Source organism: Lampris incognitus, chromosome 6, assembly GCF_029633865.1.
Source record: "Lampris incognitus isolate fLamInc1 chromosome 6, fLamInc1.hap2, whole genome shotgun sequence".
Taxonomy (NCBI): Eukaryota; Metazoa; Chordata; class Actinopteri; order Lampriformes; family Lampridae; genus Lampris; species Lampris incognitus.
The window spans coordinates 43,256,066-43,278,245 of record NC_079216.1 but is presented as its reverse complement, the minus strand read 5'-3'; the positions used below and the strand labels follow the sequence as shown (position 1 = coordinate 43,278,245).

The 22,180-nt window shown below is 42.6% G+C and overlaps 1 protein-coding gene across 1 annotated transcript in view; it reads right to left on the bottom strand.

Annotated features, from left to right (window-relative positions):
* ptprja (protein tyrosine phosphatase receptor type Ja) overlaps positions 1-22,180 on the bottom strand; it is a 103,862-nt gene that overhangs the window by 22,019 nt on the left and 59,663 nt on the right. The window contains exons 13-17 of the mRNA XM_056282417.1: positions 21,666-21,926; positions 20,155-20,415; positions 3,868-4,125; positions 3,273-3,533; positions 2,410-2,670 (exon numbers count right to left, since the gene is read on the bottom strand). Coding sequence (XP_056138392.1) covers positions 2,410-2,670; positions 3,273-3,533; positions 3,868-4,125; positions 20,155-20,415; positions 21,666-21,926 — 1,302 coding nt within the window. The remainder of the gene's footprint in view (positions 1-2,409; positions 2,671-3,272; positions 3,534-3,867; positions 4,126-20,154; positions 20,416-21,665; positions 21,927-22,180) is intronic.

The window sequence follows — 22,180 nt, the reverse complement described above, 5'->3', positions numbered from 1 at the left end:
CCGGTGTGTACTACTCCCTTCAGAGGACAGCACAAACAGGCTCTAACAGGTACTATTTAATGAAGATGCCAGTTGGGGACCTGTGAGGCGTCTGTTTCTCAAACTAGAGACTCTAATGTACTTATCTTCTTGCTCAGTTGTGCAACGCGGCCTCCCACTTCTTTTTCTACTCTGGTTAGAGACTGTTTGTGCTGTCCTCTGAAGGGAGTAGTACACACCGGTGTAGGAAATCTTCAATTTCTTAGCAATTTCTCGCATGGAATAGCCTTCATTTCTAAGAACAAGAATAGACTGTCGAGTTTCAGATGAAAGTTCTCTGTTTCTGGCCATTTTGAGCGTTTAATTGACCCCACAAATGTGATGCTCCAGAAACTCAATCTGCTCAAAGAAGTGCCCATCCAACCAATCCAACTTGTGGGAGCTGCTTCTGGAAGCGTGGGGTGCAATTTCTCCAGATTACCTCAACAAATTAACAGCTAGAATGCCAAAGGTCTGCAATGCTGTAATTGCTGCAAATGGAGGATTCTTTGACGAAAGCAAAGTTTGATGTGAAAAAAATCTTATTTCAAATACAAATCATTATTTCTAACCTTGTCAATGTCTTGACTCTATTTTCTATTCATTTCACAACATATGGTGGTGAATAAGTGTGACTTTTCATGGAAAACACAAAATTGTTTGGGTGATCCCAAACTTTTGAACGGTAGTGTACCTGGGGAGGCATGGAGATGTTTAGGAGAGATGGCAGTAGGGTTTTTAACTAGATTGTTTAACACAATCTTGGAAAGTGAGAGGATGCCTGAGGAGTGGTGAAGAAGCATACTGGTACGATTTTCAAGAACAAGGGCGATGTGCAGAACTGTAGCAACTACAGAGGTATAACGTTGATCAGCCACAGCATGAAGATATGGGAAAGGGTAATAGAAGCTAGGTTAAGAGGAGAAGTGATTATCGAGCAGCAGTATTGTTTCATGCCATGAAAGAGCACTACAGATGCAATGTTTGCTTTGAGAATGTTGATTGAGAAGTACAGAGAAGGCCAGAAGGAGTTACATTGTGTCTTTGTAGATTTAGAGAAAGCGTATGACAGAGTGCCGAGAGAGGAGGTGTGGTATTGTATGAGGAAGTCAGGAGTTGCAAAGAAGTATGTAGGAGTGGTGCAGGATATGCATGAAGGAAGTGTGACAACAGTGAGGTGTGCAGTTTGAATGACAGATGGGTTCAAGGTGGAGGTGGGATTACATCAAGGATCGGCTCTGAGCCCTTTCTTGTTTGTAATGATGATGGACAGGTTGACGGAGGAGATCAGGCAGTAGTCTCCGTGGACTATGATGTTTGCAGATGACATTGTGATCTATAGCGAGAGTAGGGTGCAGGTTGAGGACAGCCTGGAGAGGCGGAGGTATGCACTGGAGAGAAGAGGAATGAAAGTCAGTAGGAGCAAGACGGAATACCTATGCATGAATGAGAGGGAGGACAGTGGAATGGTGAGGATGCAAGGAGTGGAGGTGACGAAGGCGTATGAGTTTAAATACTTGGGGTCAACTGTCCAAAGTAACAGGGAGTGCAGAAGAGAGGTGAAGAAGAGAGTGCAGGCAGGGTGGAGAAGAGTGTCAGGAGTGATTTGCGACAGAAGGGTACCAACAAGAGTTAAAGGGAAGGTTTACAAGATGGTTGTGAGACCAGCTATGTTATATGGTTTGGAGAGAGTGGCACTGACGAAAAGACAGGAGGCAGGAGGTGGAGGTGGCAGAGTTGAAGATGCTAAGATTTTCACTGGGAGTGACAAAGGAGGACAGGATTAAGAACAAGTATATTAGAGGGACAACTCAGGTTGGACGGTTTGGAGACAAAGCAAGAGAGGCAAGATTGAGATGGCTTGGACATGTGTGGAGGAGAGATGCTGGGTATATTGGGAGAAGGATGCTGAATATGGAGCTGCCAGGGAAGAGGAAAAGAGGAAGGCCAAAGAAGAGGTTTATGGATGTGGTGAGGGAAGACATGCAGGTGACTGGTGTGACAGAGGAAGATGCAGAAGACAGGGAGAAATGGAAACGGATGATCCACTGTGGCGACCCCTAATGGGAGCAGCCGAAAGTAGTAGTACTAGAATTCTATTTTTTTAAAGTACAGAGAATTTAATTATTACTTTCTTCCTGTCTGTCTCTGTCTTTCCCTCTCTGTAGGGAGGGAAACAGTAGAGCACAGTTTTGTGTTGAAGGACAGGATGTTGTATTGCTGTAAAGCCCACTATTTGTAATCTGTGATAATGAGCTACACAAATAAAATTGACTTGAATTGTTTTATGTGAGCCCCAAGCCCAAGTCAAATTCTTAGTACTAACCAAATAAAACAGGTTCAAATTAGTCTAACTGATTAAAAAACCAGCAAACACTGGTCTTGGCTTACCGGTGGCCTCTGACACATTGTCAGATGCGGTGCTGACGTTTCCAGCCACAGCAGTCACTGAGATCTCATAGATCCTGCCAGGCTTTAAAGCACTAAAGCTGACCATGGTGACCTCTGTTGAATTGTGTTGCTGGAAGTTTAGCTCCCGGTTTGAGATGTGCACCTGATAATGGTCAACATTCCCACCAGGCAGCGTCCATTCAATTCTTAGATAATTTATTCCCCTCGCTGTGACCTCAATGTTTTCAGGCTTCTCAGGCCCTGTAAAATATGCAAGCAAAATATATTCTTAGTTCTCTTGTTATAATATTGTGTTAAAAGATATTTCACTATGTTTAAAGATTCCCCCCCCCCTTTATTCCCAGTTGTACTTTGGCCAATTACCCCACTCTTCTGAGCCATCCCGGTCGCTGCTCCACCCCCTCTGACGATCTGGGGAGGGCTGCAGACTACCACAAGCCTCCTCCAATACATGTGGAGTCGACAGCCGCTTCTTTTCACCTGACAGTGAGGAGTTTCACAAGGGGGACGTAGCGCATGGGAGGATCACATTATCCCCCCTCCCCCCGAACAGGTGTCTCGACTGACCAGAGGAGGCGCTAGTGTGGCAACCAGGACACATACTGACATCTGGCTTCCTACCCGCAGACACAGCCAATTGTGTCTGTAGGGATGCCCGACTAAGCCGGAGGTAAAACGGGGCTTCGAACCAGCGATCCCCGTATTGGTAGGCAACGGAATAGACCGACACGCCACCCGGACGCCCCACATTTAAAGCTATTTAAACACAACAACATATTTATCTATTTAGAAATATATCAAATGACAAGGCAAACAAACAGATGCAGAATATTCACACTTACGTGTGAAAGTTGTTACAAAGGCCTTTGCCCCCTCATTTGACCAATTTCCAGCGATAGCAGCAACTGTTATGTTGTACTGAAATCCAGCAATCAACTGGATGATGGTGAAGGCTGTATCATTGCTGATTCTACTAGCAGGTTGTCCTGCTGTCATCCACTCAACTACATACGATGTGGCGTTGCCCTCTGGCTCATTCCAGCTCAGGGCCACAGAGGATGTTGTGATTTCAGTAATGCTGAGGTTCCTGACAACATCAGGGGCTGTGAGTACAAGACAGACATAAAGAAGACCACATAAAACTTTACAGCTCCCAAACGAACTTATGACTGACTATGCTGACAACTACTGTGATGACATCGACAAAAAACAACAACAAAAAACCAAAAAATGAAGGCCTGTAAAAAAAAAACAAAAAAAAAACAAAAGGACAACGTGAAAGAAAGGAAGTTCTAACACCAAACCCTGCACTTGTAATCCGATATGAAGAATTTAAAGTTGATTACACGGAGTTCTTTTTAGCTAAAAAGGAGCATAATTGCTCATCAAAAATGCATGAGAATTAGAAGACAGTAAATAAGAAGAAGTGTGGCTTACTTGTGACAACGCTGAAGATGCGAGGACCTCCTTCTGTTTGGTTGTCTTCGGCAATGGCAATGACTCTCATTGTGTAGTTGGTGCCAGCGATCAGGTCAGTTATGATGACAAAGGTGTTATTTGTAGTTTCGGACATTATTGTTCCACCATTGTGCCACTCCACCCTGTACTTCAACACTCCCCCGGCTGGTTTGGTCCAGTTTAGCGAGACTGAAGAGGTTGTCTGAGAAACACTACTTGCTCCAATCAAACCTGGCTCTAAAGAGGAGAGGAGAGGAGGAGAGAGGAGGAGAAAGATCATGTGATATGATATAAAGTGAAGAGAGAGCATAGCACCAAAAAAGGGACATGCTGGTACTAAAATCTAAGAAACTCGTGGTACTAAAAAGAGCCATTTCAATCTCCAGCGATTTGAGTGATCGTGCGATGGCTTATAGGTATGTGTGCTGGCAAGAATTTGTCGATATGATTCACAGCCTGACAGAAGTGTCTTGACTCAATATATCGTGATATATTAGGAGATGACAAACAGGTAGGAGATGTAAACAAAACAATGAAGGGGTGCAGTTGCCCCGTCGCTTTGTACGTTTGAAATATCGATGCAGTGTCTTTTTTTTAATGGATTCCCCGCCCCCCCTTTTTTTCTCTCCCCAATTGTATCCGGCCAATCAGCTCGCTCTCTGAGCCGTCCCGGTCGCTGCTCCACCCACTCTGCCGATCCGGGGAGGGCTGCAGACTATCACATGCCTCCTTCAATACATGTGGAGTCACCAGCCGCTTCTTTTCACCTGACAGTGAGGAGTTCAGTCAGGGGGACGAAGCGCATGGGATGATGACGCTATTCCCCCCAGTTCCCCCTCCCCCCTGAATGGGCGCCCCGACCGACCAATGGAGGTGCTAGTGCAGCGACCCTCAGGACACCGCAGCCAAACGCGTGATTTTTTTCGTACCCGTTTTCCGGGAACTCTGCCTCTGATTGGGTAGTACTCGTTGCCTCCATTGATTAGGTTGATTAAGGTTAGGGTTAGGGTGGGGTTAGGGATAGGGTTAGCCAATCAGATATAGAGTAGGGGCGGGTCTTCCCGGAATCCAGGTGAACGCTCTCTCAACGAGTACTAGCCAATCAGAGGCAGAGTTCCCGGAAAACGGGTACGAAAAAAAATCATGCCAAACGGGTCCCATCGAGCCATGATTGTACGCCTGCGTCACTGTTGAGCTAAGGAACAGATTCTGCACCTTATCCTAGGAGAGATCGGGGCAGCTGACAGATCGTGGGACAAAGATTAGTTTCTACTCGGACTTTAGGACTGAAGTAGTGGCGGAGAAAGCTGCGTTCAATCCGGTAAAGAAGCCGGCCTGAAATACTCCCTCGCATATCCTGCAACGCTCCGGTTCACATTTGAAGGGTCCAAACAAGAGTTCAAGTCACCGTTGGATGCGTCTACCTCTCTTAAGGCTAATATCGGCAGGACTCTGGAAGCGCCGAGTGGCACAGGGGAGTGAAGATATGCGCCCGCTGGAGAAAGAACCGGCTTCCTGTCCTCTGAAGTGCAGACGGTCCGTCACAATGTGCGCATGGGTAAATTCATTTCCTCGTGATCATCTAGGGGTCTGACCCTTTAGTCGAGCGGTTAGTGATGTCACCTTGTGGTGCAGTACACCTCGTATCGAATCCCGCACCGGGCGAAAAAATAACCGGTTACATTGGTGGCAGCGGTGGGATCCGGAAGCGTGCAGATCCTCAGAAGTCTCTTCAGAGCGCGGGAATAACAAAACGCGAGGGCGCGCTTCTGGGAGAGGGTGACGACTGTAAACTACTAATAAGACCCACTGGCCGATCGACTAGGGGGTCTGACCCTTCAGTCGAGCGGTTAGTGATGTCGCCTTGTGGTGCAGTACACCCGTATCGAATCCCGCACCGGGCGAAAAAATAACCGGTTACAGTATGTTAATTCTCACTCGTTCCTATGTTTGGATGCTGCCACTAATAGTGAAGGCTGGGTGTTATGTTCTTTCTTTACTTTCTTTTTTTCCCCGACAATATAAGCTTACATCTCCCGTTTCTGGTATTTAGTGAGGAGTGCCATGATGTAAGAGTCTTAGGTTTAAGGCATCTTAAGTGGTTGTGTACTATGTGGGGCTTTATGGAGCTTAGTTTGGGTAAGTGTTATGGGGGGGGGGTGGAGTCCTGTTGTCTGAATTCTGTTTATCTTTTTGTAGTTTTTTGCTTTGTATTTTGTTAAGTTCACCATTACAACTTCAACCATCTTCTGTAATGTACTTAAAACGGGACACGCGTCTCAGTTGGGAGCCATCTTGTTTATTACGCAATGTGAACAGAGGTACGGAAGCTGTGTAGGGACAGAACAGACTGCAGCTACGGAATGCAAACAATATGTTACATCTCCCCTCTTAAACAAAAATAAACATTCATTGAACTTTACTTGTGTCAATAAACAAAACACCTGTTTACGTCTAAATGTGATTCTACACACTATAACTTGGAAGGAGAGTTTACCAGCGCTTCACTTTCTCAAGGTGAGAAAAACAACTCAAAACATCAAACTCAAACACTTATAGATTCAGTCTATCAGGAGGCTTCACAGCTCTGCCCCGCCTAGTAGTAAGCTGTTCAGCAGGCCGGGCTTGAGTGGGGCTTAAAGGTATTTTAGATGGTGAGTGTGGCAGTTCCGGAAGAGCTGGAGCTTGTGGCTCCTTCTCAGTTAGCGGATCTGATAGTTAAGTTCAAGGTTCGTTTCGAACCCAGTGGCGTGGACGGTTGGCGGCTGCGGTGCTTTTGCGGAGGTGTTGGCTGTTGCGGCGGTACTACTTGTTCCCACAGTCCACAACATAGAACCGCGGAGCACTGTGTGGTTTAACTACAACTCTTGGGAACCATTTGTGGTTGCCAGGATAGGGTTGCATCCTAACCTCATTCCCAGGCTTATGGGCAACACTTGGTTTGCCTGCTGTCTTGCGGTCATAGTATAACTTTTGTATGTCCTTACTATTGTCCAGCAGACACTTTAATTTGACAGGGTCATAGGCTGTTGGTGCGAGTAGCACATGAGCAGTAGGCAGCTTATTACGTGGCCTCCTGGCCATAAGCAATTGAGCCGGTGACAGTCCTATTGACTCAAGTGGAGTAGTTCTGTAGTCCAACAGTGCAAGGTGTTTGTCTGGTGCTTTACTCCAAAGCCTCATCACAGTTTGCACTGCACGCTCTGCTTCACCATTTGAGTGTGGCGTGTGTTGTGAAGATGCCTTGTGTGAAATACCATAACTCTTGCAGAAGACTTTAAATTCCTCTGAGGAATACTGCAAGCCATTTTCTGTCCATAGAGTGGCAGGGATGCCATGCCTGCTGAACTGAGCTTTCAGAGTCTCTATGGTGGTGCGACTGTGCATGTCTTTCAGTTCATTAACTTCAATAAATTTTGAGTAGTAATCCACTAGGAGGATATACTGTTTGCCTTCAAATGCAAACAGATCTGACGCCACCTCCTCAAATGGCAGCTCTGGCGTTTCTGTTGGCTTGAGTGGTTGTCTGTGCAGTTTATTTTGGAAATCAGCACACTTGCTGCAATTTCTGACTATTTCTTCGATTTCAGCACTCATGCCTGGCCAGTATAGCACTTCACGGGCTTGCTGTTTACCCCTCACTATCCCTAAGTGAGATTGGTGTATAAGTCTTAGCATGTGCTCTTGCATGGTGGGGGGCACTACTATACGTAGTCCTTTGTATACAACTCCATCAGATAACACAAGCTGGCTTCTCGAGTCCCAATATGGCTGAACAGGAATTGGCACTTCCCGTCTGTGTTGTGGCCAGCCATGCTGAATTGTCTGTTGGAGACAGCTTAGCTCTTTTGTGTGCTCCTGCAGTTCTGTGTACTTCTGGTCGCTAACTGCAACAAAGTTGAGCATGGAGACACACTCTAGGCCATCCATCTCAGGTGTGCTCTCTGGAAGCTGTGCTCTGGACAGCGTGTCAGGCAGCTCCATGTCCTTTCTTCTCCTGTACTTGACTGTTAAATCATACCATTGTAGGTGAAGACGCATTCTTTGGATGCGCATGGGAGTAGACAGCAGTGATTTTTTTAAAGATATATTTGAGAGGCTTGTGGTCATTGTATACTGTGACATGCATTCCAAATATGTACACTACCGTTCAAAAGTTTGGGGTCACCCAAACAATTTTGTGTTTTCCATGAAAAGTCACACTTATTCACCACCATATGTTGTGAAATGAATAGAAAATAGAGTCAAGACATTGACAAGGTTAGAAATAATGATTTGTATTTGAAATAAGATTTTTTTTACATCAAACTTTGCTTTCGTCAAAGAATCCTCCATTTGCAGCAATTACAGCATTGCAGACCTTTGGCATTCTAGCTGTTAATTTGTTGAGGTAATCTGGAGAAATTGCACCCCACGCTTCCAGAAGCAGCTCCCACAAGTTGGATTGGTTGGATGGGCACTTCTTGCGTACCATACGGTCAAGCTGCTCCCACAACAGCTCAATGGGGTTCAGATCTGGTGACTGCGCTGGCCACTCCATTACCGATAGAATACCAGCTGCCTGCTTCTGCTCTAAATAGTTCTTGCACAATTTGGAGGTGTGTAGGATGAAATTGGCTCCAATCAAGCGCTGTCCACTGGGTATGGCATGGCGTTGCAAAATGGAGTGATAGCCTTCCTTATTCAGAATCCCTTTTACCCTGTACAAATCTCCCACCTTACCAGCACCAAAGCAACCCCAGACCATCATATTACCTCCACCATGCTTAACAGATGGCGTCAGGCATTCTTCCAGCATCTTTTCATTTGTTCTGCGTCTCACAAACGTTCTTCTTTGTGATCCAAACACCTCAAACTTGGATTCATCCGTCCACAACACTTTTTTCCAGTCTTCCTCTGTCCAATGTCTGTGTTCTTTTGCCCATCTTAATCTTTTTCTTTTATTGGTCAGTCTCAGATATGGCTTTTTCTTTGCCACTCTGCCCTGAAGCCCAGAATCCCGCAGCCGCCTCTTCACTGTAGATGTTGACACTGGTGTTTTGCGGGTACTATTTAATGAAGATGCCAGTTGGGGACCTGTGAGGCGTCTGTTTCTCAAACTAGAGACTCTAATGTACTTATCTTCTTGCTCAGTTGTGCAACGCGGCCTCCCACTTCTTTTTCTACTCTGGTTAGAGCCTGTTTGTGCTGTCCTCTGAAGGGAGTAGCACACACCGGTGTAGGAAATCTTCAATTTCTTAGCAATTTCTCGCATGGAATAGCCTTCATTTCTAAGAACAAGAATAGACTGTCGAGTTTCAGATGAAAGTTCTCTTTTTCTGGCCATTTTGAGCGTTTAATTGACCCCACAAATGTGATGCTCCAGAAACTCAATCTGCTCAAAGGAAGGTCAGTTTTGTAGCTTCTGTAACGAGCTAAACTGTTTTCAGATGTGTGAACATGATTGCACAAGGGTTTTCTAATCATCAATTAGCCTTCTGAGCCAATGAGCAAACACATTGTACCATTAGAACACTGGAGTGATAGTTGCTTGAAATGGGCCTCTATACACCTATGTAGATATTGCACCAAAAACCAGACATTTGCAGCTAGAATAGTCATTTACCACATTAGCAATGTATAGAGTGTATTTCTTTAAAGTTAAGACTAGTTTAAAGTTATCTTCATTGAAAAGTACAGTGCTTTTCCTTCAAAAATATGGACATTTCAATGTGACCCCAAACTTTTGAACGGTAGTGTAGATGTGAAACAACGCAGGCATGCACAATGGCGAGCATCTCCTTTTCAATTTCCATATAGTGTGTTTCTGCGTCGGTCAGTGACCTGGATGAGAAGGCAAGCAAAACCGCTCCTAGTCCACTGCTGCTGGCATCACAGTATATTTGACAGGCTTTGCGGGGTTGAAAAACTTCAGCACTGGAGGATGTGTACACAACTTCTTGAGTTTGTCAAAAGCTCACTGCTGTGCTGGCTGCCATGCTGGCTGCCATGCAAACTCCACATGGAGCATCCTCTTCACTGAGGTTTGGTATGAACTTTGACAGGTACGTTACAAAGCCCAAAAAGCAGCAGACACCATCTTTGTCTGTTGGCGGTGACATGTACTGTACTGCCTCAATTTTCACAGGGTCTGGTTTCAGTCCATCAGCCATTATTAGATGTCCCACATATGGCACTGCTGCTTGACGAATGTGACATTTGTTGAAGTTGAGCCTCAGATTGTAGCTCGTTGCTCTCTCGACTAACTCTGCACAGGATCTGTTGGCGGTGACATGTACTGTACTGCCTCAATTTTCACAGGGTCTGGTTTTAGTCCATCAGCCATTATTAGATGTCCCACATATGGCACTGCTGCTTGACGAATGTGACATTTGTTGAAGTTGAGCCTCAGATTGTATTTCGTTGCTCTCTCGACTACTCTGCACAGGATCTGCACAGGATCGTGCTCCTCCACTGTGGGGGCTGCTGTAAGAATATCATCCATCACACTGACAGTTCCTCCGTTGCCCTCGAGCATTTCATCAATGATAAGTTGGAAAATTTCCGGTGCGCATTTTAGTCCAAATGGGAGTCTCGGCGATCTGTACCTTCCAATCGGTGTATTGAAGGTCGTGAGAAAGGATGATGCTTCATCCATCGCTATCTGAAGAAATACAAATTTAGCATCCAGAACTGAGAAGACTTTGGTACCAGGTATGGTGGAAACAACCTCCTCTATGGTGCGCATGGGGTGGTGCTCCCTCTTTATGACTTTATCTAAATCACTTGGATCTATGCAGATTCTTATCTTGCCATTACGCACTACGGCTACCATAGAGCTCACCCACTCTGTAGGTTGGTCAACTCTGGTGATGTAGCCATCTTTCTCCATCTCATGTAGTTTCTCCACTATGTTTTCTCTGAGTGTGGCTAGTTGGCGGCGGACAGGATGGACCACGGCCTTTGCATCTGGATCAATTTTGATTGTGTATGTACCTGGGAGGGTTCTGGTGGTGTGTGTCAGTTCTGGGAACTCATCAAGTCCAGTTGGTACACTCAGTCTTGGAATGGCGACATCAGTACTGCTTGATTTGTTTTTTTTTCCGTAGTGTTTTTTAGTGAGTCCAGATGAACAATCAGACCTAAAGCCTCAGCTGTATCACCACTGAGTACATTTTCCTGTGCAATGTCCACAGTTTCAAACTATGCGCTCACTTCACACTTCTTGTGTTTGATCAGTAGATCAACTGCAGCGACAGGCTTTAGCTTGTGGTTGGAATAAGAATGAAGTACTGTGCTAGAGCATTTTAGCTCCCCTGTGTATATGGGGAACTGGTATCTGTCTAGGGTCAGTGTATTGCATTTGGCACCTGTGTCAATCCTGAACTTGTACTTCCTCAGACAGAATTTCCAGGTTTACTTTCCATTTGTCATCTGCAGGACTATCAGTCTGTGTCAGATTTATGTGCAGAATTTCCTCATCTAGTGGATCCTGACTTGGTTCAACACTCACTGAATTTACTGCACGTTTGCAATACACAGCCACCCAGTGATTTGGTTTTTTACAGTAGGAACATAGTGAGCCTTTAGCTGGGCACTTTCCTTTGCTCCACTTGTGCTGGGGGTCTTTTCCACAACTTGGGCAGCTTTTGGGTTGCTTGACTGATGCCTGCCTCTGATGTGTGGGTTTTGACTGTCCTTTACTGTATGTTATTTTATTAGATGATGGGTGCTTTGCTTTGGCAGAAAATATTGATACTTGTGAATCATCCTCTCTGACGATTTTTATGTGTTTCTGTGACATTTCAAACTGCTGAGGGATTTCTGTAGCTTTAGGTAGTGTCAGGTCCTCACCTTTGTCCAGCAGTCTTTCTTGGACCCTTTTTTCTCTTACTCCCATGATTGTGGCGTCAGTCAACATGTCATCTGGGTCAGCGTACTCACAATCCATGAGTATGAGTCTCAAATCCTTAACAAAGTTATCAAAACTTTCACTTGGTCCTTGTTTCCTTTGTTTGAAATGATGCCTGGCTTTTTGCTTATTTTTCCTCGGTCTGATGTAGCTGGCAAACTTATCCAAAACTTTAGAGGGATCTTCTTTTTCACCATCAGCCCAGTTTGTCTTGTAGATTTCTCAACCTTGCTCGCCGATCCACGTGCCTAGCCAACCGGCTCGCTGTTTATCCGTTAGCTCAGAGAGAGGACCATCGAAGACGAACGTGATATGACTCCTGAATCTTTCACACTCTTGATATAAATCAGGAGCCTCTCAGTTGATCTTTGGGTGTTCAAATTGCGAATATGCCATTATTCTTGATTTTCTGTTCTTGACAGACTTCTGACATCAATGTAGCGAATTTGGGTGGTAGCCTGGGAACCGCCGCAGCAAAGACGCGAACCCGGATCTCCCGCACCACAGGCGACAACGTTAATCAGTCGACTAAAGGGTCCGACCAATTAGCCAAGGGCTAGCGAGTCTATTTATCCGTGCACGTTACACTACCCCCCGCACTTTAAGCATATCAGCTCCCTCACGCCTCTGGGCGTACGCGCTTCTGATGGCCTCACGGTCTCACCATCCCACTTCTGACACCATGTACTTAAAACGGGACACATGTCTCAGTTGGGAGCCATCTTGTTTTTTGCGCAGTGTGAACAGAGGTACGGGTGCTGTGTAGGGACAGAACAGACTGCAGCTATGCAAACACGATATGTTACAATTCACCTACATCAATCTCTCGTTGAGCAAAAGGCTTTTCCTTCTGTGGATTTAACCAATCTATATGGTTCCACTGCCCTCATTAATGAATAAGGTTAGGAATAGAAAGCTTAATCTGATCTCTTGGAATGTGAAGGACGTAAACAACCAAGTGAAAAGAAACAGTACTAGCTCACCTCTCTTAGTTAAATGTGAGTATATAATTTCTTCAAGAAACACACTTGTAATGCTGATGTCAACAAAATCCGAAAAAGCTGGGTAGGGAAGGTTTTTCATTCGAAATTTAACTCAAGGGCCAGGGGAACTGCTAGAATTTTTCACAAAGATATTTCATTTGAAACTGAAAAAGTTTTAGCTGACACAAATGATAGATATGTGATAGTTACTGGCAAACTTTTAAACAAACCTGTAACCCTAGCAAACATATAATAGGCACCTAAGTGGTACAATGATGCTTTTATTATTTCTTTGTTCTCAGCTCTATCCGATGTGGACAACCATTTTTTAATTATTGGTGGAAACTTTAATTGTGTCTTCAATCCCATGTTAGATTGCTCCGCCACCAGACCTCTACCACTGTCAAAGACAGCCAAAGTAATTAATAATTGCATTGAACAATATGGGTTATTTGACCCCTATTTAGTTTCCCAACCAGAAGAACATTTTCTTTTTTCTCGCCGGTTCACCACACCTATTCCCGAATTGATTATTTTCTTCTTGACACTCGGCTTATACCCATCACTGACCACATTAAGTATCATAGTATTGTTATTTCTGATCATGCCCCCCTTTCCTTTTGAATTGTCTTTCCCTGAACAACCCACACCTGAACTCTCTTCTACTCTGACTCTAAATTTGTTAGGTACTTGAGCACCCAGATTAAGTTTTTTTTTATTGAAACAAATGCTACACCAGATATCTCCCATGGAACTCTCTGGGAAACTCGGAAAGCCTACCTGCGTGGCCAAATTATTAATTTCACCTCACATAATGAAGAAAAAAAAAATCCAAACTAAAGGACCTCAGTGATAACATTGTCCAATTGGATGCACAATATGCCACTTCACCCTACCCCAGAACTTTACCAAAACAGGATTTGTCTTCATACAGAATTTGACTTGGCTTCAACAGCTAAGGTTGAACATCTTCTTTCAATGGCTAAATACACTACCTATGAGTTTGGGGACAAAATGGGCAGACGTTTGGCTCACCAGGCATGCCAGGCATATGTGTTGCGTCAAATTACACAAATACAGACCACTTCAGGTTCCACAGTTACAGTCCATACACAAATTACTGATACATTTGCTGAGTATAATGGTAAACTATATACATCCGAGTGTAGTAATGGTCCTGATGAGGTAGATTCCCTTTTTCAAGGATTGGATTTACCTACACTTAGAGATGCAGAGAAGTCCAACCTTGATAGCAGTTTGACGGTGGAAGAGGTTCAGGAAGCCATCAAGTGTATACAGTCGGGGAAAACACCTCGGCCAGACAGGTTCCCAGTGGAATTTTTTAAGTTCTCATATGAACTCCCCATTACTCCTGAAAATGTATAATCAATCCCTCTCGGATGGTCAGCTACTGCAAACACTGAGGCAAGCCTTAATATGTCTCGTCCCCCAAAAAGATAAAGATCATCTGTGCTGTGAATCCTATCGTCCAGTCAGTCTCCTTAATGCGGATTTTAAAATTCTTGCGAAATGTTTAGCCAAGCACCTTGAAGGGGTTCTCCCAGCCCTTATTTCACCCGATCAATCAGGATTTATCAGGGTAGGCACTCCTTCGATAATACTCGTAGGCATTTTGACATAATATACACCCAGTGGAAATCTGCGTCACCTGAAGTTGTAGTTGCCTTAGAGAAGGCTTTTGATCAGGTGGAATGGGGTTTCCTTTTCGATGCACTTCCAAGACTCGGCTTTGATTTAGTGATTGAGCCACTTGAAGCTTTCTTATGACAGTGTGGCTCCTTTGAAGGGATAATCCGAGGTGGTAGGGTACACAAGGTGCCATTATATGCTGATGACCTTCTCTTATATATCACCAACCCTGCAATGTCTCTTCCCTCTATCCTATCTAAGCTGGAACAATTTGGGAATCTCTCCAGATACAAGTTGAACCTGCAAAAAAGTGAAGTTTTCCTGTTGAATCCTATGGCCCTTGGTATCCCTGCCTCTATGTTCCCCTTCTGGAGAGAGACCTCAAATTTCAAATATTTGGGGATTACAGTTCCTCGCTCCTTTCAGCATTTACACAAACTAAACTGCTCCCCATTAATTGACAAATGCAAAGAAGATATGCAGTGCTGGTGCACATTACCATTATCAATGGCTGGGTGCATTAGCTTGCTTAAAATGAATAGCACCCGTAAGTTCCTGTAACTTTTTCAGAACATTCCTGTATTCATTCTGAAAAAACAGTTTAGCTTTCTTGACAGGATGTTCTCTAACTTTATCTGGGATGGCAGACAGCATCGGATATGTAAGGACTTCCTACAACGTCCCAAAGCACTGGGAGGGATGGCTATACCCAATATTCTTTACTACTATTGGGCTAGTAATATCCAAAGGTTGTCATGCATGTTCAAAGCAGCTTGCTTGAGCACACACCTGAGTGGGCAAAGATAGAATCCCACGATCTTCTTATTCATTCCTTAGTCACTTCCCCACTACCAATGGTAATTGGCACATCACACAAAAATCCGGTTACAGCTCATACAATCAATATATGGACTCAAGTTAGGAAAACATTTGGTCTGCAAAAAGCCTCCTTAATGATACCCATTATGTCAAACCACCTCTTTACCCCTGCCAAGTTAGATATGGCTTTTCAAGCAGGGCATGGGAATGGAATTCGATTTATAAAGGATTTGTATTTTGATGGGATATTTGCTTCATTCAATCAATTGGTAGAAAATTTTAACCTACCCCATTCCCACTTCTACCGCTATTTACAGATAAGGCATTTTGTTCAGAATGGTTTCGATCCTTTCCCTGAGATACATCTGACAACATTAATCAATACACTTTTAGCCACAGAGGCTAGTCTCAAGGGTGCCATCACAAGGCTCTATAACTAGTCACTATAAATCCTCAGCCAATGGCTGGTCTTAGAAACCTCAGGGAGCAGGATCTTGGTACTCCTCTCCCTGATGATCTGTGGGATGCAGTTTTGGATCAGGTACACTCTTCTTCTTCATGCAGTAGATTTGGGCTTATTCAGTTTAAGATTGTTCACCGTGTCCACCTTACCAAAGCTAAATTGGCCAAAATTTACCCCAACCAGTGATGTGCAGTCAAGGGAGGCAGGGTAGGCAGTGCCTCACCCAGGATAATAAGAAAAGAAAAATAAATATCATGATAGTTACCAAAAATATTTATTTATTTATTTATTTATTATTTAAATTTTTTTAGCTTTAATTTGTTAAGATTGTTGTAAAATAATTTTTAAAAAATCATGCAAAACTTGTTTTATCAATAAAAGGCATGCCCTATTCAGGATGGCTTGCTTCCAAAGCTAGCATTCGTGAATGCAGGCTGCTGAGGCAGAGTCTGCTTGTGCCTCTCTCTGGCGTGTGGAATGAAAGCAAATGGTTTCAGAGTTTTGCGCATGCGTTGTCTGTTCTTACAGTGTCTTTCAGTATCAACGATGAGGCACATCGCTAACCTGCCTCGCGTTTTGTGAACGCATGTATTTTGACTCCCTCCCACCCTCTGGCTTGCTGTCTTCTGCCTACCCAGCCACGGACCTCACTGCACGTTACTGACCCCAACATCAACCCCACTTGTGACAGATGTAAATATGCACCAGCTACCTTGTTGCATATGTTCTGGACATGCCCTGATCGACATACATTTTGGTCAGCAATATTTAAATCCTTAAGCGAAATTTTTAGTACAACTATTGATCTGCATCCTTTAATTGCCATACTTGGTGTGAGACCTGAAGACTGTGACTGGCCATCTAACATGTATAAATTGGTGGCCTTTACTACATTACTAGCTCAGCACCTAATACTCTTAAATTGGAGGAGCTCAAGACCCCCAAACCCATGTCAGATGGATCAGAGATATTATGTTTCATCTCAAGTTGGAAAAGAGAAAATTTACCTTAAGGGGTAGCAGGGACAAGTTCAAAAGTCTGGATGCCCTTTCTGACTTACTTTGACAATTTAACCAGTGTAACAGACTGGGGTGCCTCTTGACTCAAGTCAGAAATGGCCCAACTAGTATAGATTGTAAACAGAGATTTGTAGTGTATAGGTGAACCATACTTATTATTTATTTTTCTTGATTTTTTTTTTGTTTTCGATTTAGTTGTATGTAATTTCAATATTTCTTTAATCTCTATTTCTCCTTGAGGATCTGGGAATGTTGGGAGGGGGTGGGTGGAGTTGAGGGGTTTATTGTGTTAAATTCACTATGTGACTTGTATATACTAAAATTGTAAATGCCAATAAACGTATTTAAAAAAAACAACAAACAAGCAGCACTGTATCAGACAGCATAAAATCAAAACAAAGCAGGGTAGACAATAAGAAGTTAATACAATAGATAAGTATAAAATCATCATCTGCACAAAACTCAATGAAGCATGGACAAACCGAATATGCCAGTTTGAAAAGGTACGTTTTGAGATGGGATTTGAAGGTTAAGAGAGAGTTACATTTCACGTACTCCAAAATGGCTGAAAGTTAAGAGAGAGTTAATGGTGCAAAGGTCTTGTGGGAGAGAGTTCCATAGGCGGGGGACGGAATGACTGAAGGCTCTAGACCCCATGGTAGTCAAGCAGGCCAATTGTGTAGTGAGGTGAAGAGTAGAAGAGGATCTGAGAGTGCGGGAGGGCATGTGGATATGAAGGAGTTCAGAAAGATATGAAGCGGCCAGGTTATTAAGGGTGTTAAATGTGAGAAGCAGGATCTTGAAGTCAATACGTTATTTAACAGGAAACCAAGGGAGTTGCTGAAGAACAGGAGTGATATGATCTATGGAAGGAGTTCTGGTAATGATATGGTCCGCTGAATTCTGGACCAATTGAAGTTTATGAAGACACAAGGGGAAGACCAAAGAGGATAGAATTACAGTAGTCAATACAAGATGTAACCAGGGTGTGAACGAGTATGGCGGTGCTGTTAAGTGTAAGTGACAGGCGAAGACGATTAATATTGCGTAGGTGGAAGTATGCAGACAGAGTAACATTGCTGATGTAAGCATCAAATGATAATGTGCTGTCCAAGATGACACCAAGACTCTTAACCTGGGGCGATGGAGGACCTATACAATTGTCAATAGTTGGAGAAAAACTATCAGGTTTAGAAGTTTGAGGAAGTGGTATGGAAACCAGGGTTTAATTTCTAGTAAGCAGTCAGAAAAGGAAGTGGGTGGAAGAGTGGAGGTAGGATTGGTGGATAGATAAAGCTGGATGTCATCTGCATAGAAATGAAATTGAATGCTAACTTTCCTTAAAATGTGGCCAAGAGGTAATAGGTAAATAATAAATAGGAGGTTCCCAATACAGATCCCTAGAGAACACCGATGGTAACAGGAAAGGACTGTGATCTCAACATTTTAAGTTTGACAAACCTAAATAAATAAATAAAATAAATTAAGAAAATCAAAAGGTGCTTCAACAAACTATTAGTTTAGGGGTACCAACAATGGCAACCTTATTGGTTGTTGTAAATTTTGTATTTTTGTGTTTTTCCCAAAAAATATTTCTGATTGTTTTTCACTTTATGTTTTTAGGTTGCGATTAAAAAAAAAATTTAAAAAAAGGGGGAAAAAAGAAAATGGAAAGCGTTCCGACATGATTTATCTTGATTTAGTTTTTTTTTTTTACATCACAAAAACCTGCTATTTTAGCAGGGGTACTTTTTATAGCCACTGTATATTGAAAAAAAAATCCTGACTGTCAATGCTTGAAACAAAGCATCTTAGTAGGTCCACTACAATCCCTGAAAAAAAAAGTATTTTACTTCTATTTTCATAATCTGTCCCAGACTAGTTTATCATACTATAAGATGAAGCTACATGGTTAAAAAAGCATACCAAGTTGACATAGTCAAGACAAAAATGAAAAACAAAATAGCATAGATCCATGAAAGCCTTTGATAATATTACATTTTCTTTTAGAAAAGAGCCTTCACAAAATTCTGTTATAAAACAATAGAAAATTGTGTGATGTGAAAAAAAATACTTTGCATATCAGTAATATCATGGAGTGTTTGACACAGGTTACTAATAGTCACTGAAAATTACAAAAATGAGATGAATAAGACTACATGTTGGCATGTTAGTATTACCGCTGAGCATCTTGTGTTAAATTGAAATACTACTCACTTTTATATTGCGACACATCGATATTATGAACGTTAATATACCTGTTTCTTTACACGAGACTCAGCAGTTCAGCTTAACTGAAACGAATACATGTTGGTATGTTAGTCTTACCACTGAGCAACTTGTGTTAAACTGAATAGCTACCTACTTGTACACTGAGACACATTTACGCTGTTTCCTTCTGTTTTGTCCTGATCAGTCACAGCTCTGACTCTGAATGTATACAGCACTCCAGGAGTCAGATCAGGTATGGTAATATAAGATTCATGTGTTTCATTTGTCTTAGAGTCACTTCCATTGGTCCACTCTACTTTATAGTGGGAGCTGTTTCCCTCTGGCTCAATCCAGCTCAGAGACACAGAAGTTGTTGTGATTCCAGTGACAGTAAGGTTCCTGACTACTTCAGGCTCTGTTTATATGAAGCTACATGGAAAAAACAGCCCAAGCTGACGTAGTCAAGACTAAACATTTTCTTAACAGGGTAGATCCAAAACGCCTTTGGTAAGAACACATTTTCTTTTAGAAGAAGAAAGGATGCTTCACAAAATGACTTTTATCAGCCAATAGAAGAAAATCACATGATGTGAAAAGTAAAATAGTTGTGATGTCAGTATAACCCAAGATGAGCCTTTGAGCCAGGGCTTATCAACAGTCACAAAATGATGTTCTCAGACAAGATGTGTCCCAATCAATATGCAAGCACTCATTGAAAATGATGAAGAACAAATTCGGGAACTTTTGAGAAAAGCAGAAGATTGTGTGTGTGTGTGTGTATGTGTGTATGTGTGTGTTTGAATTAATTCATTGTAAAGCGTTTTGAGCGGCTGTCGCACATAGAAAAGTACTATATAAAATGCAGCTTAATTGATTGATTGATTGATTGATTAAGCCTGTAACTAAGGATCATGGAATACATCTTAAAGTTTCCAAAATGCAGAGCTGAAATCCAATCGTAAACCTAGCAGCATTGTGTTGTTATAGATATGATAGTTCTAGATTTTCCAAACATGTCTGAAGGTAATAAGCTTTTTCAACATAGTCTTTAGGGTCAAACAACGTATTCTATACATCTGCATGAGTGAAATTATGAATGTTAACAGACCTTTACAAGGTCTGTCTTCTTTACACAGAAGACTCAGCAGTTCAGCTTTAACTGAAGTGAATACATGTTGGCATGTTAGTTTTACCACTGAGCAACTTGTGTTAAACCAAATAGCCACTTACTTGTATACTGAGACACATTTACGCTGTTTCCTTCAGTTTTGTGCTGATCAGTCACAGCTCTGACTCTGAATGTATACAGCACTCCAGGAGTCAGATCAGGGATGGTAATATGAGATTCATGTGTTAGATTTGTCTTAGAGTCACTTCCATTAGTCCACTCTACTTTATAGTGGGAGCTGTTTCCCTCTGGCTCAATCCAGCTCAGAGACACAGAAGTTGTTATGATTCCAGTGACAGTAAGGTTCCTGACTACTTCAGGCTCTGTGAGTGAAAGAGGCAGGCAAATGGAGAGGCAACAGGACGAAAATATTGAGGGTGAGGGATAAATCCTCATAAAGGAGTCACATACACCTGTAATGTCACTGATGTAAACCTTGAGCCAAAATGCATAAACAGCTATTATGAAGATGACCCAAGTGTTTTACAGTGATTCTATAATCACCATCTGATTTGTAATTATAATTAAATTTTGCAGTCATAATTCAATTCTATTGCCTCTGACATTACTTTACAACTATGTTCTCTTCTATTCTTTCCACTCTAATTTAAGCTATATTACTGAACCCTATCGTTATTTACTGTGTTTCCCTTTGCTTTAGCCCACTTAAGACACACACAAAATGTTGTTAATTATCTATCCGAGACCAGCTTTACATACTGTCTATATGAAGCTACATGGAAAAAACAGCCCAAGCTGACGTAGTCGAGACTAAACATTTTTGTAACAGTGTAGATCCAAAATGCCTTTGGTAAGAATATGTTTTCTTTTAGAAGAAGAAAGGATACTTCACAAAATTACTTTTATTGGCCAATAGAAAAAAATCGTATGATGTGAAAAGTAAAATAGTTGTGATGTCAGTATAACCCAAGATGAGCCTTTGAGCCAGGGCTTATCAACAGTGACAAAATGATGTTCTCAGACAAGATGTGTCCCAATCAATATGTAAGCACTCATTGAAAATGATGACGAACAAATTCAGGAACTTCTGAGAAAAGCAGAAGACTGCGTGTGTGTGTGTGTGTGTGTGTGTGTGTGTGTGTGTGTGTGTGTGTGTGTGTGTGTGTGTGTGTGTGTGTGTGTGTGTGTGTGTGTGTGTGTGTGTGTGTGTGTGTGTGTGTGTATCGGTTCTTGTGAAGCGTCTAGTGTGTTGGTGTAGTGTTCTGTGTCTGTCACGTCCCAATCTCAACCTTCACCTCTGGCTAGCAGAAATGCAAACAGGAGAGCTGAGCATGTAAGTCTGTCCCTACCAGTACATAGGCTCTACAACAGCAAGCCCTAAGTAGTGCCTCCTCGTGGCGACACAAGGTAACTGGGTACACCTTGGACCCTGGCTGAACTACAAGGGACTAGGAGGAGGTCTGGCCCCTAGAGGTGCGGTACGCAGGCCCACCGGTGTGTGGATGTTACCTGATTTCACTGCCATTTATTGTAAAGTGACTTTGAGTGTTAGAAAAGCACTATATAAATTTGATTTAATATTATTTTTATTGTTATTATTATTATTACTTACTGGTATACTGAGACACATTTACGTTGTATCCTTCAGTTTTGTGCTGATCAGTCGCAGCTTTGACTCTGAATGTATACAGCACTCCAGGAGTCAGACCAGGAATGGTAATATAAGATTCATGTGTTTGATTTGTCTTAGAGTCACTTCCATTAGTCCACTCTACTTTATAGTGGGAGCTGTTTCCCTCTGGCTCAATCCAGCTCAGAGACACAGAAGTGGTTGTGATTCCAGTGACAGTAAGGTTCCTGACTACTTCAGGCTCTGTGAGTGAAAAGGGGGGGGGGGGCAAGTGGAGAGGCAACAGGAAGAAAATATTGAGGGTGAGGGATAAATTGCCACAGCCAAGGAGTCATACACCTTAACAGCTATTATGAAGATGACCTAAGTGTTTTACAGTGATTCTATAATCACCATCTGATTTGTAATTATAATGAAATTTTGCAGTCATAATTTAATTCTATAGCCTCTAACATTACTTTACAACTATGTTCTCTTCTACTCTTTCCACTCTAATT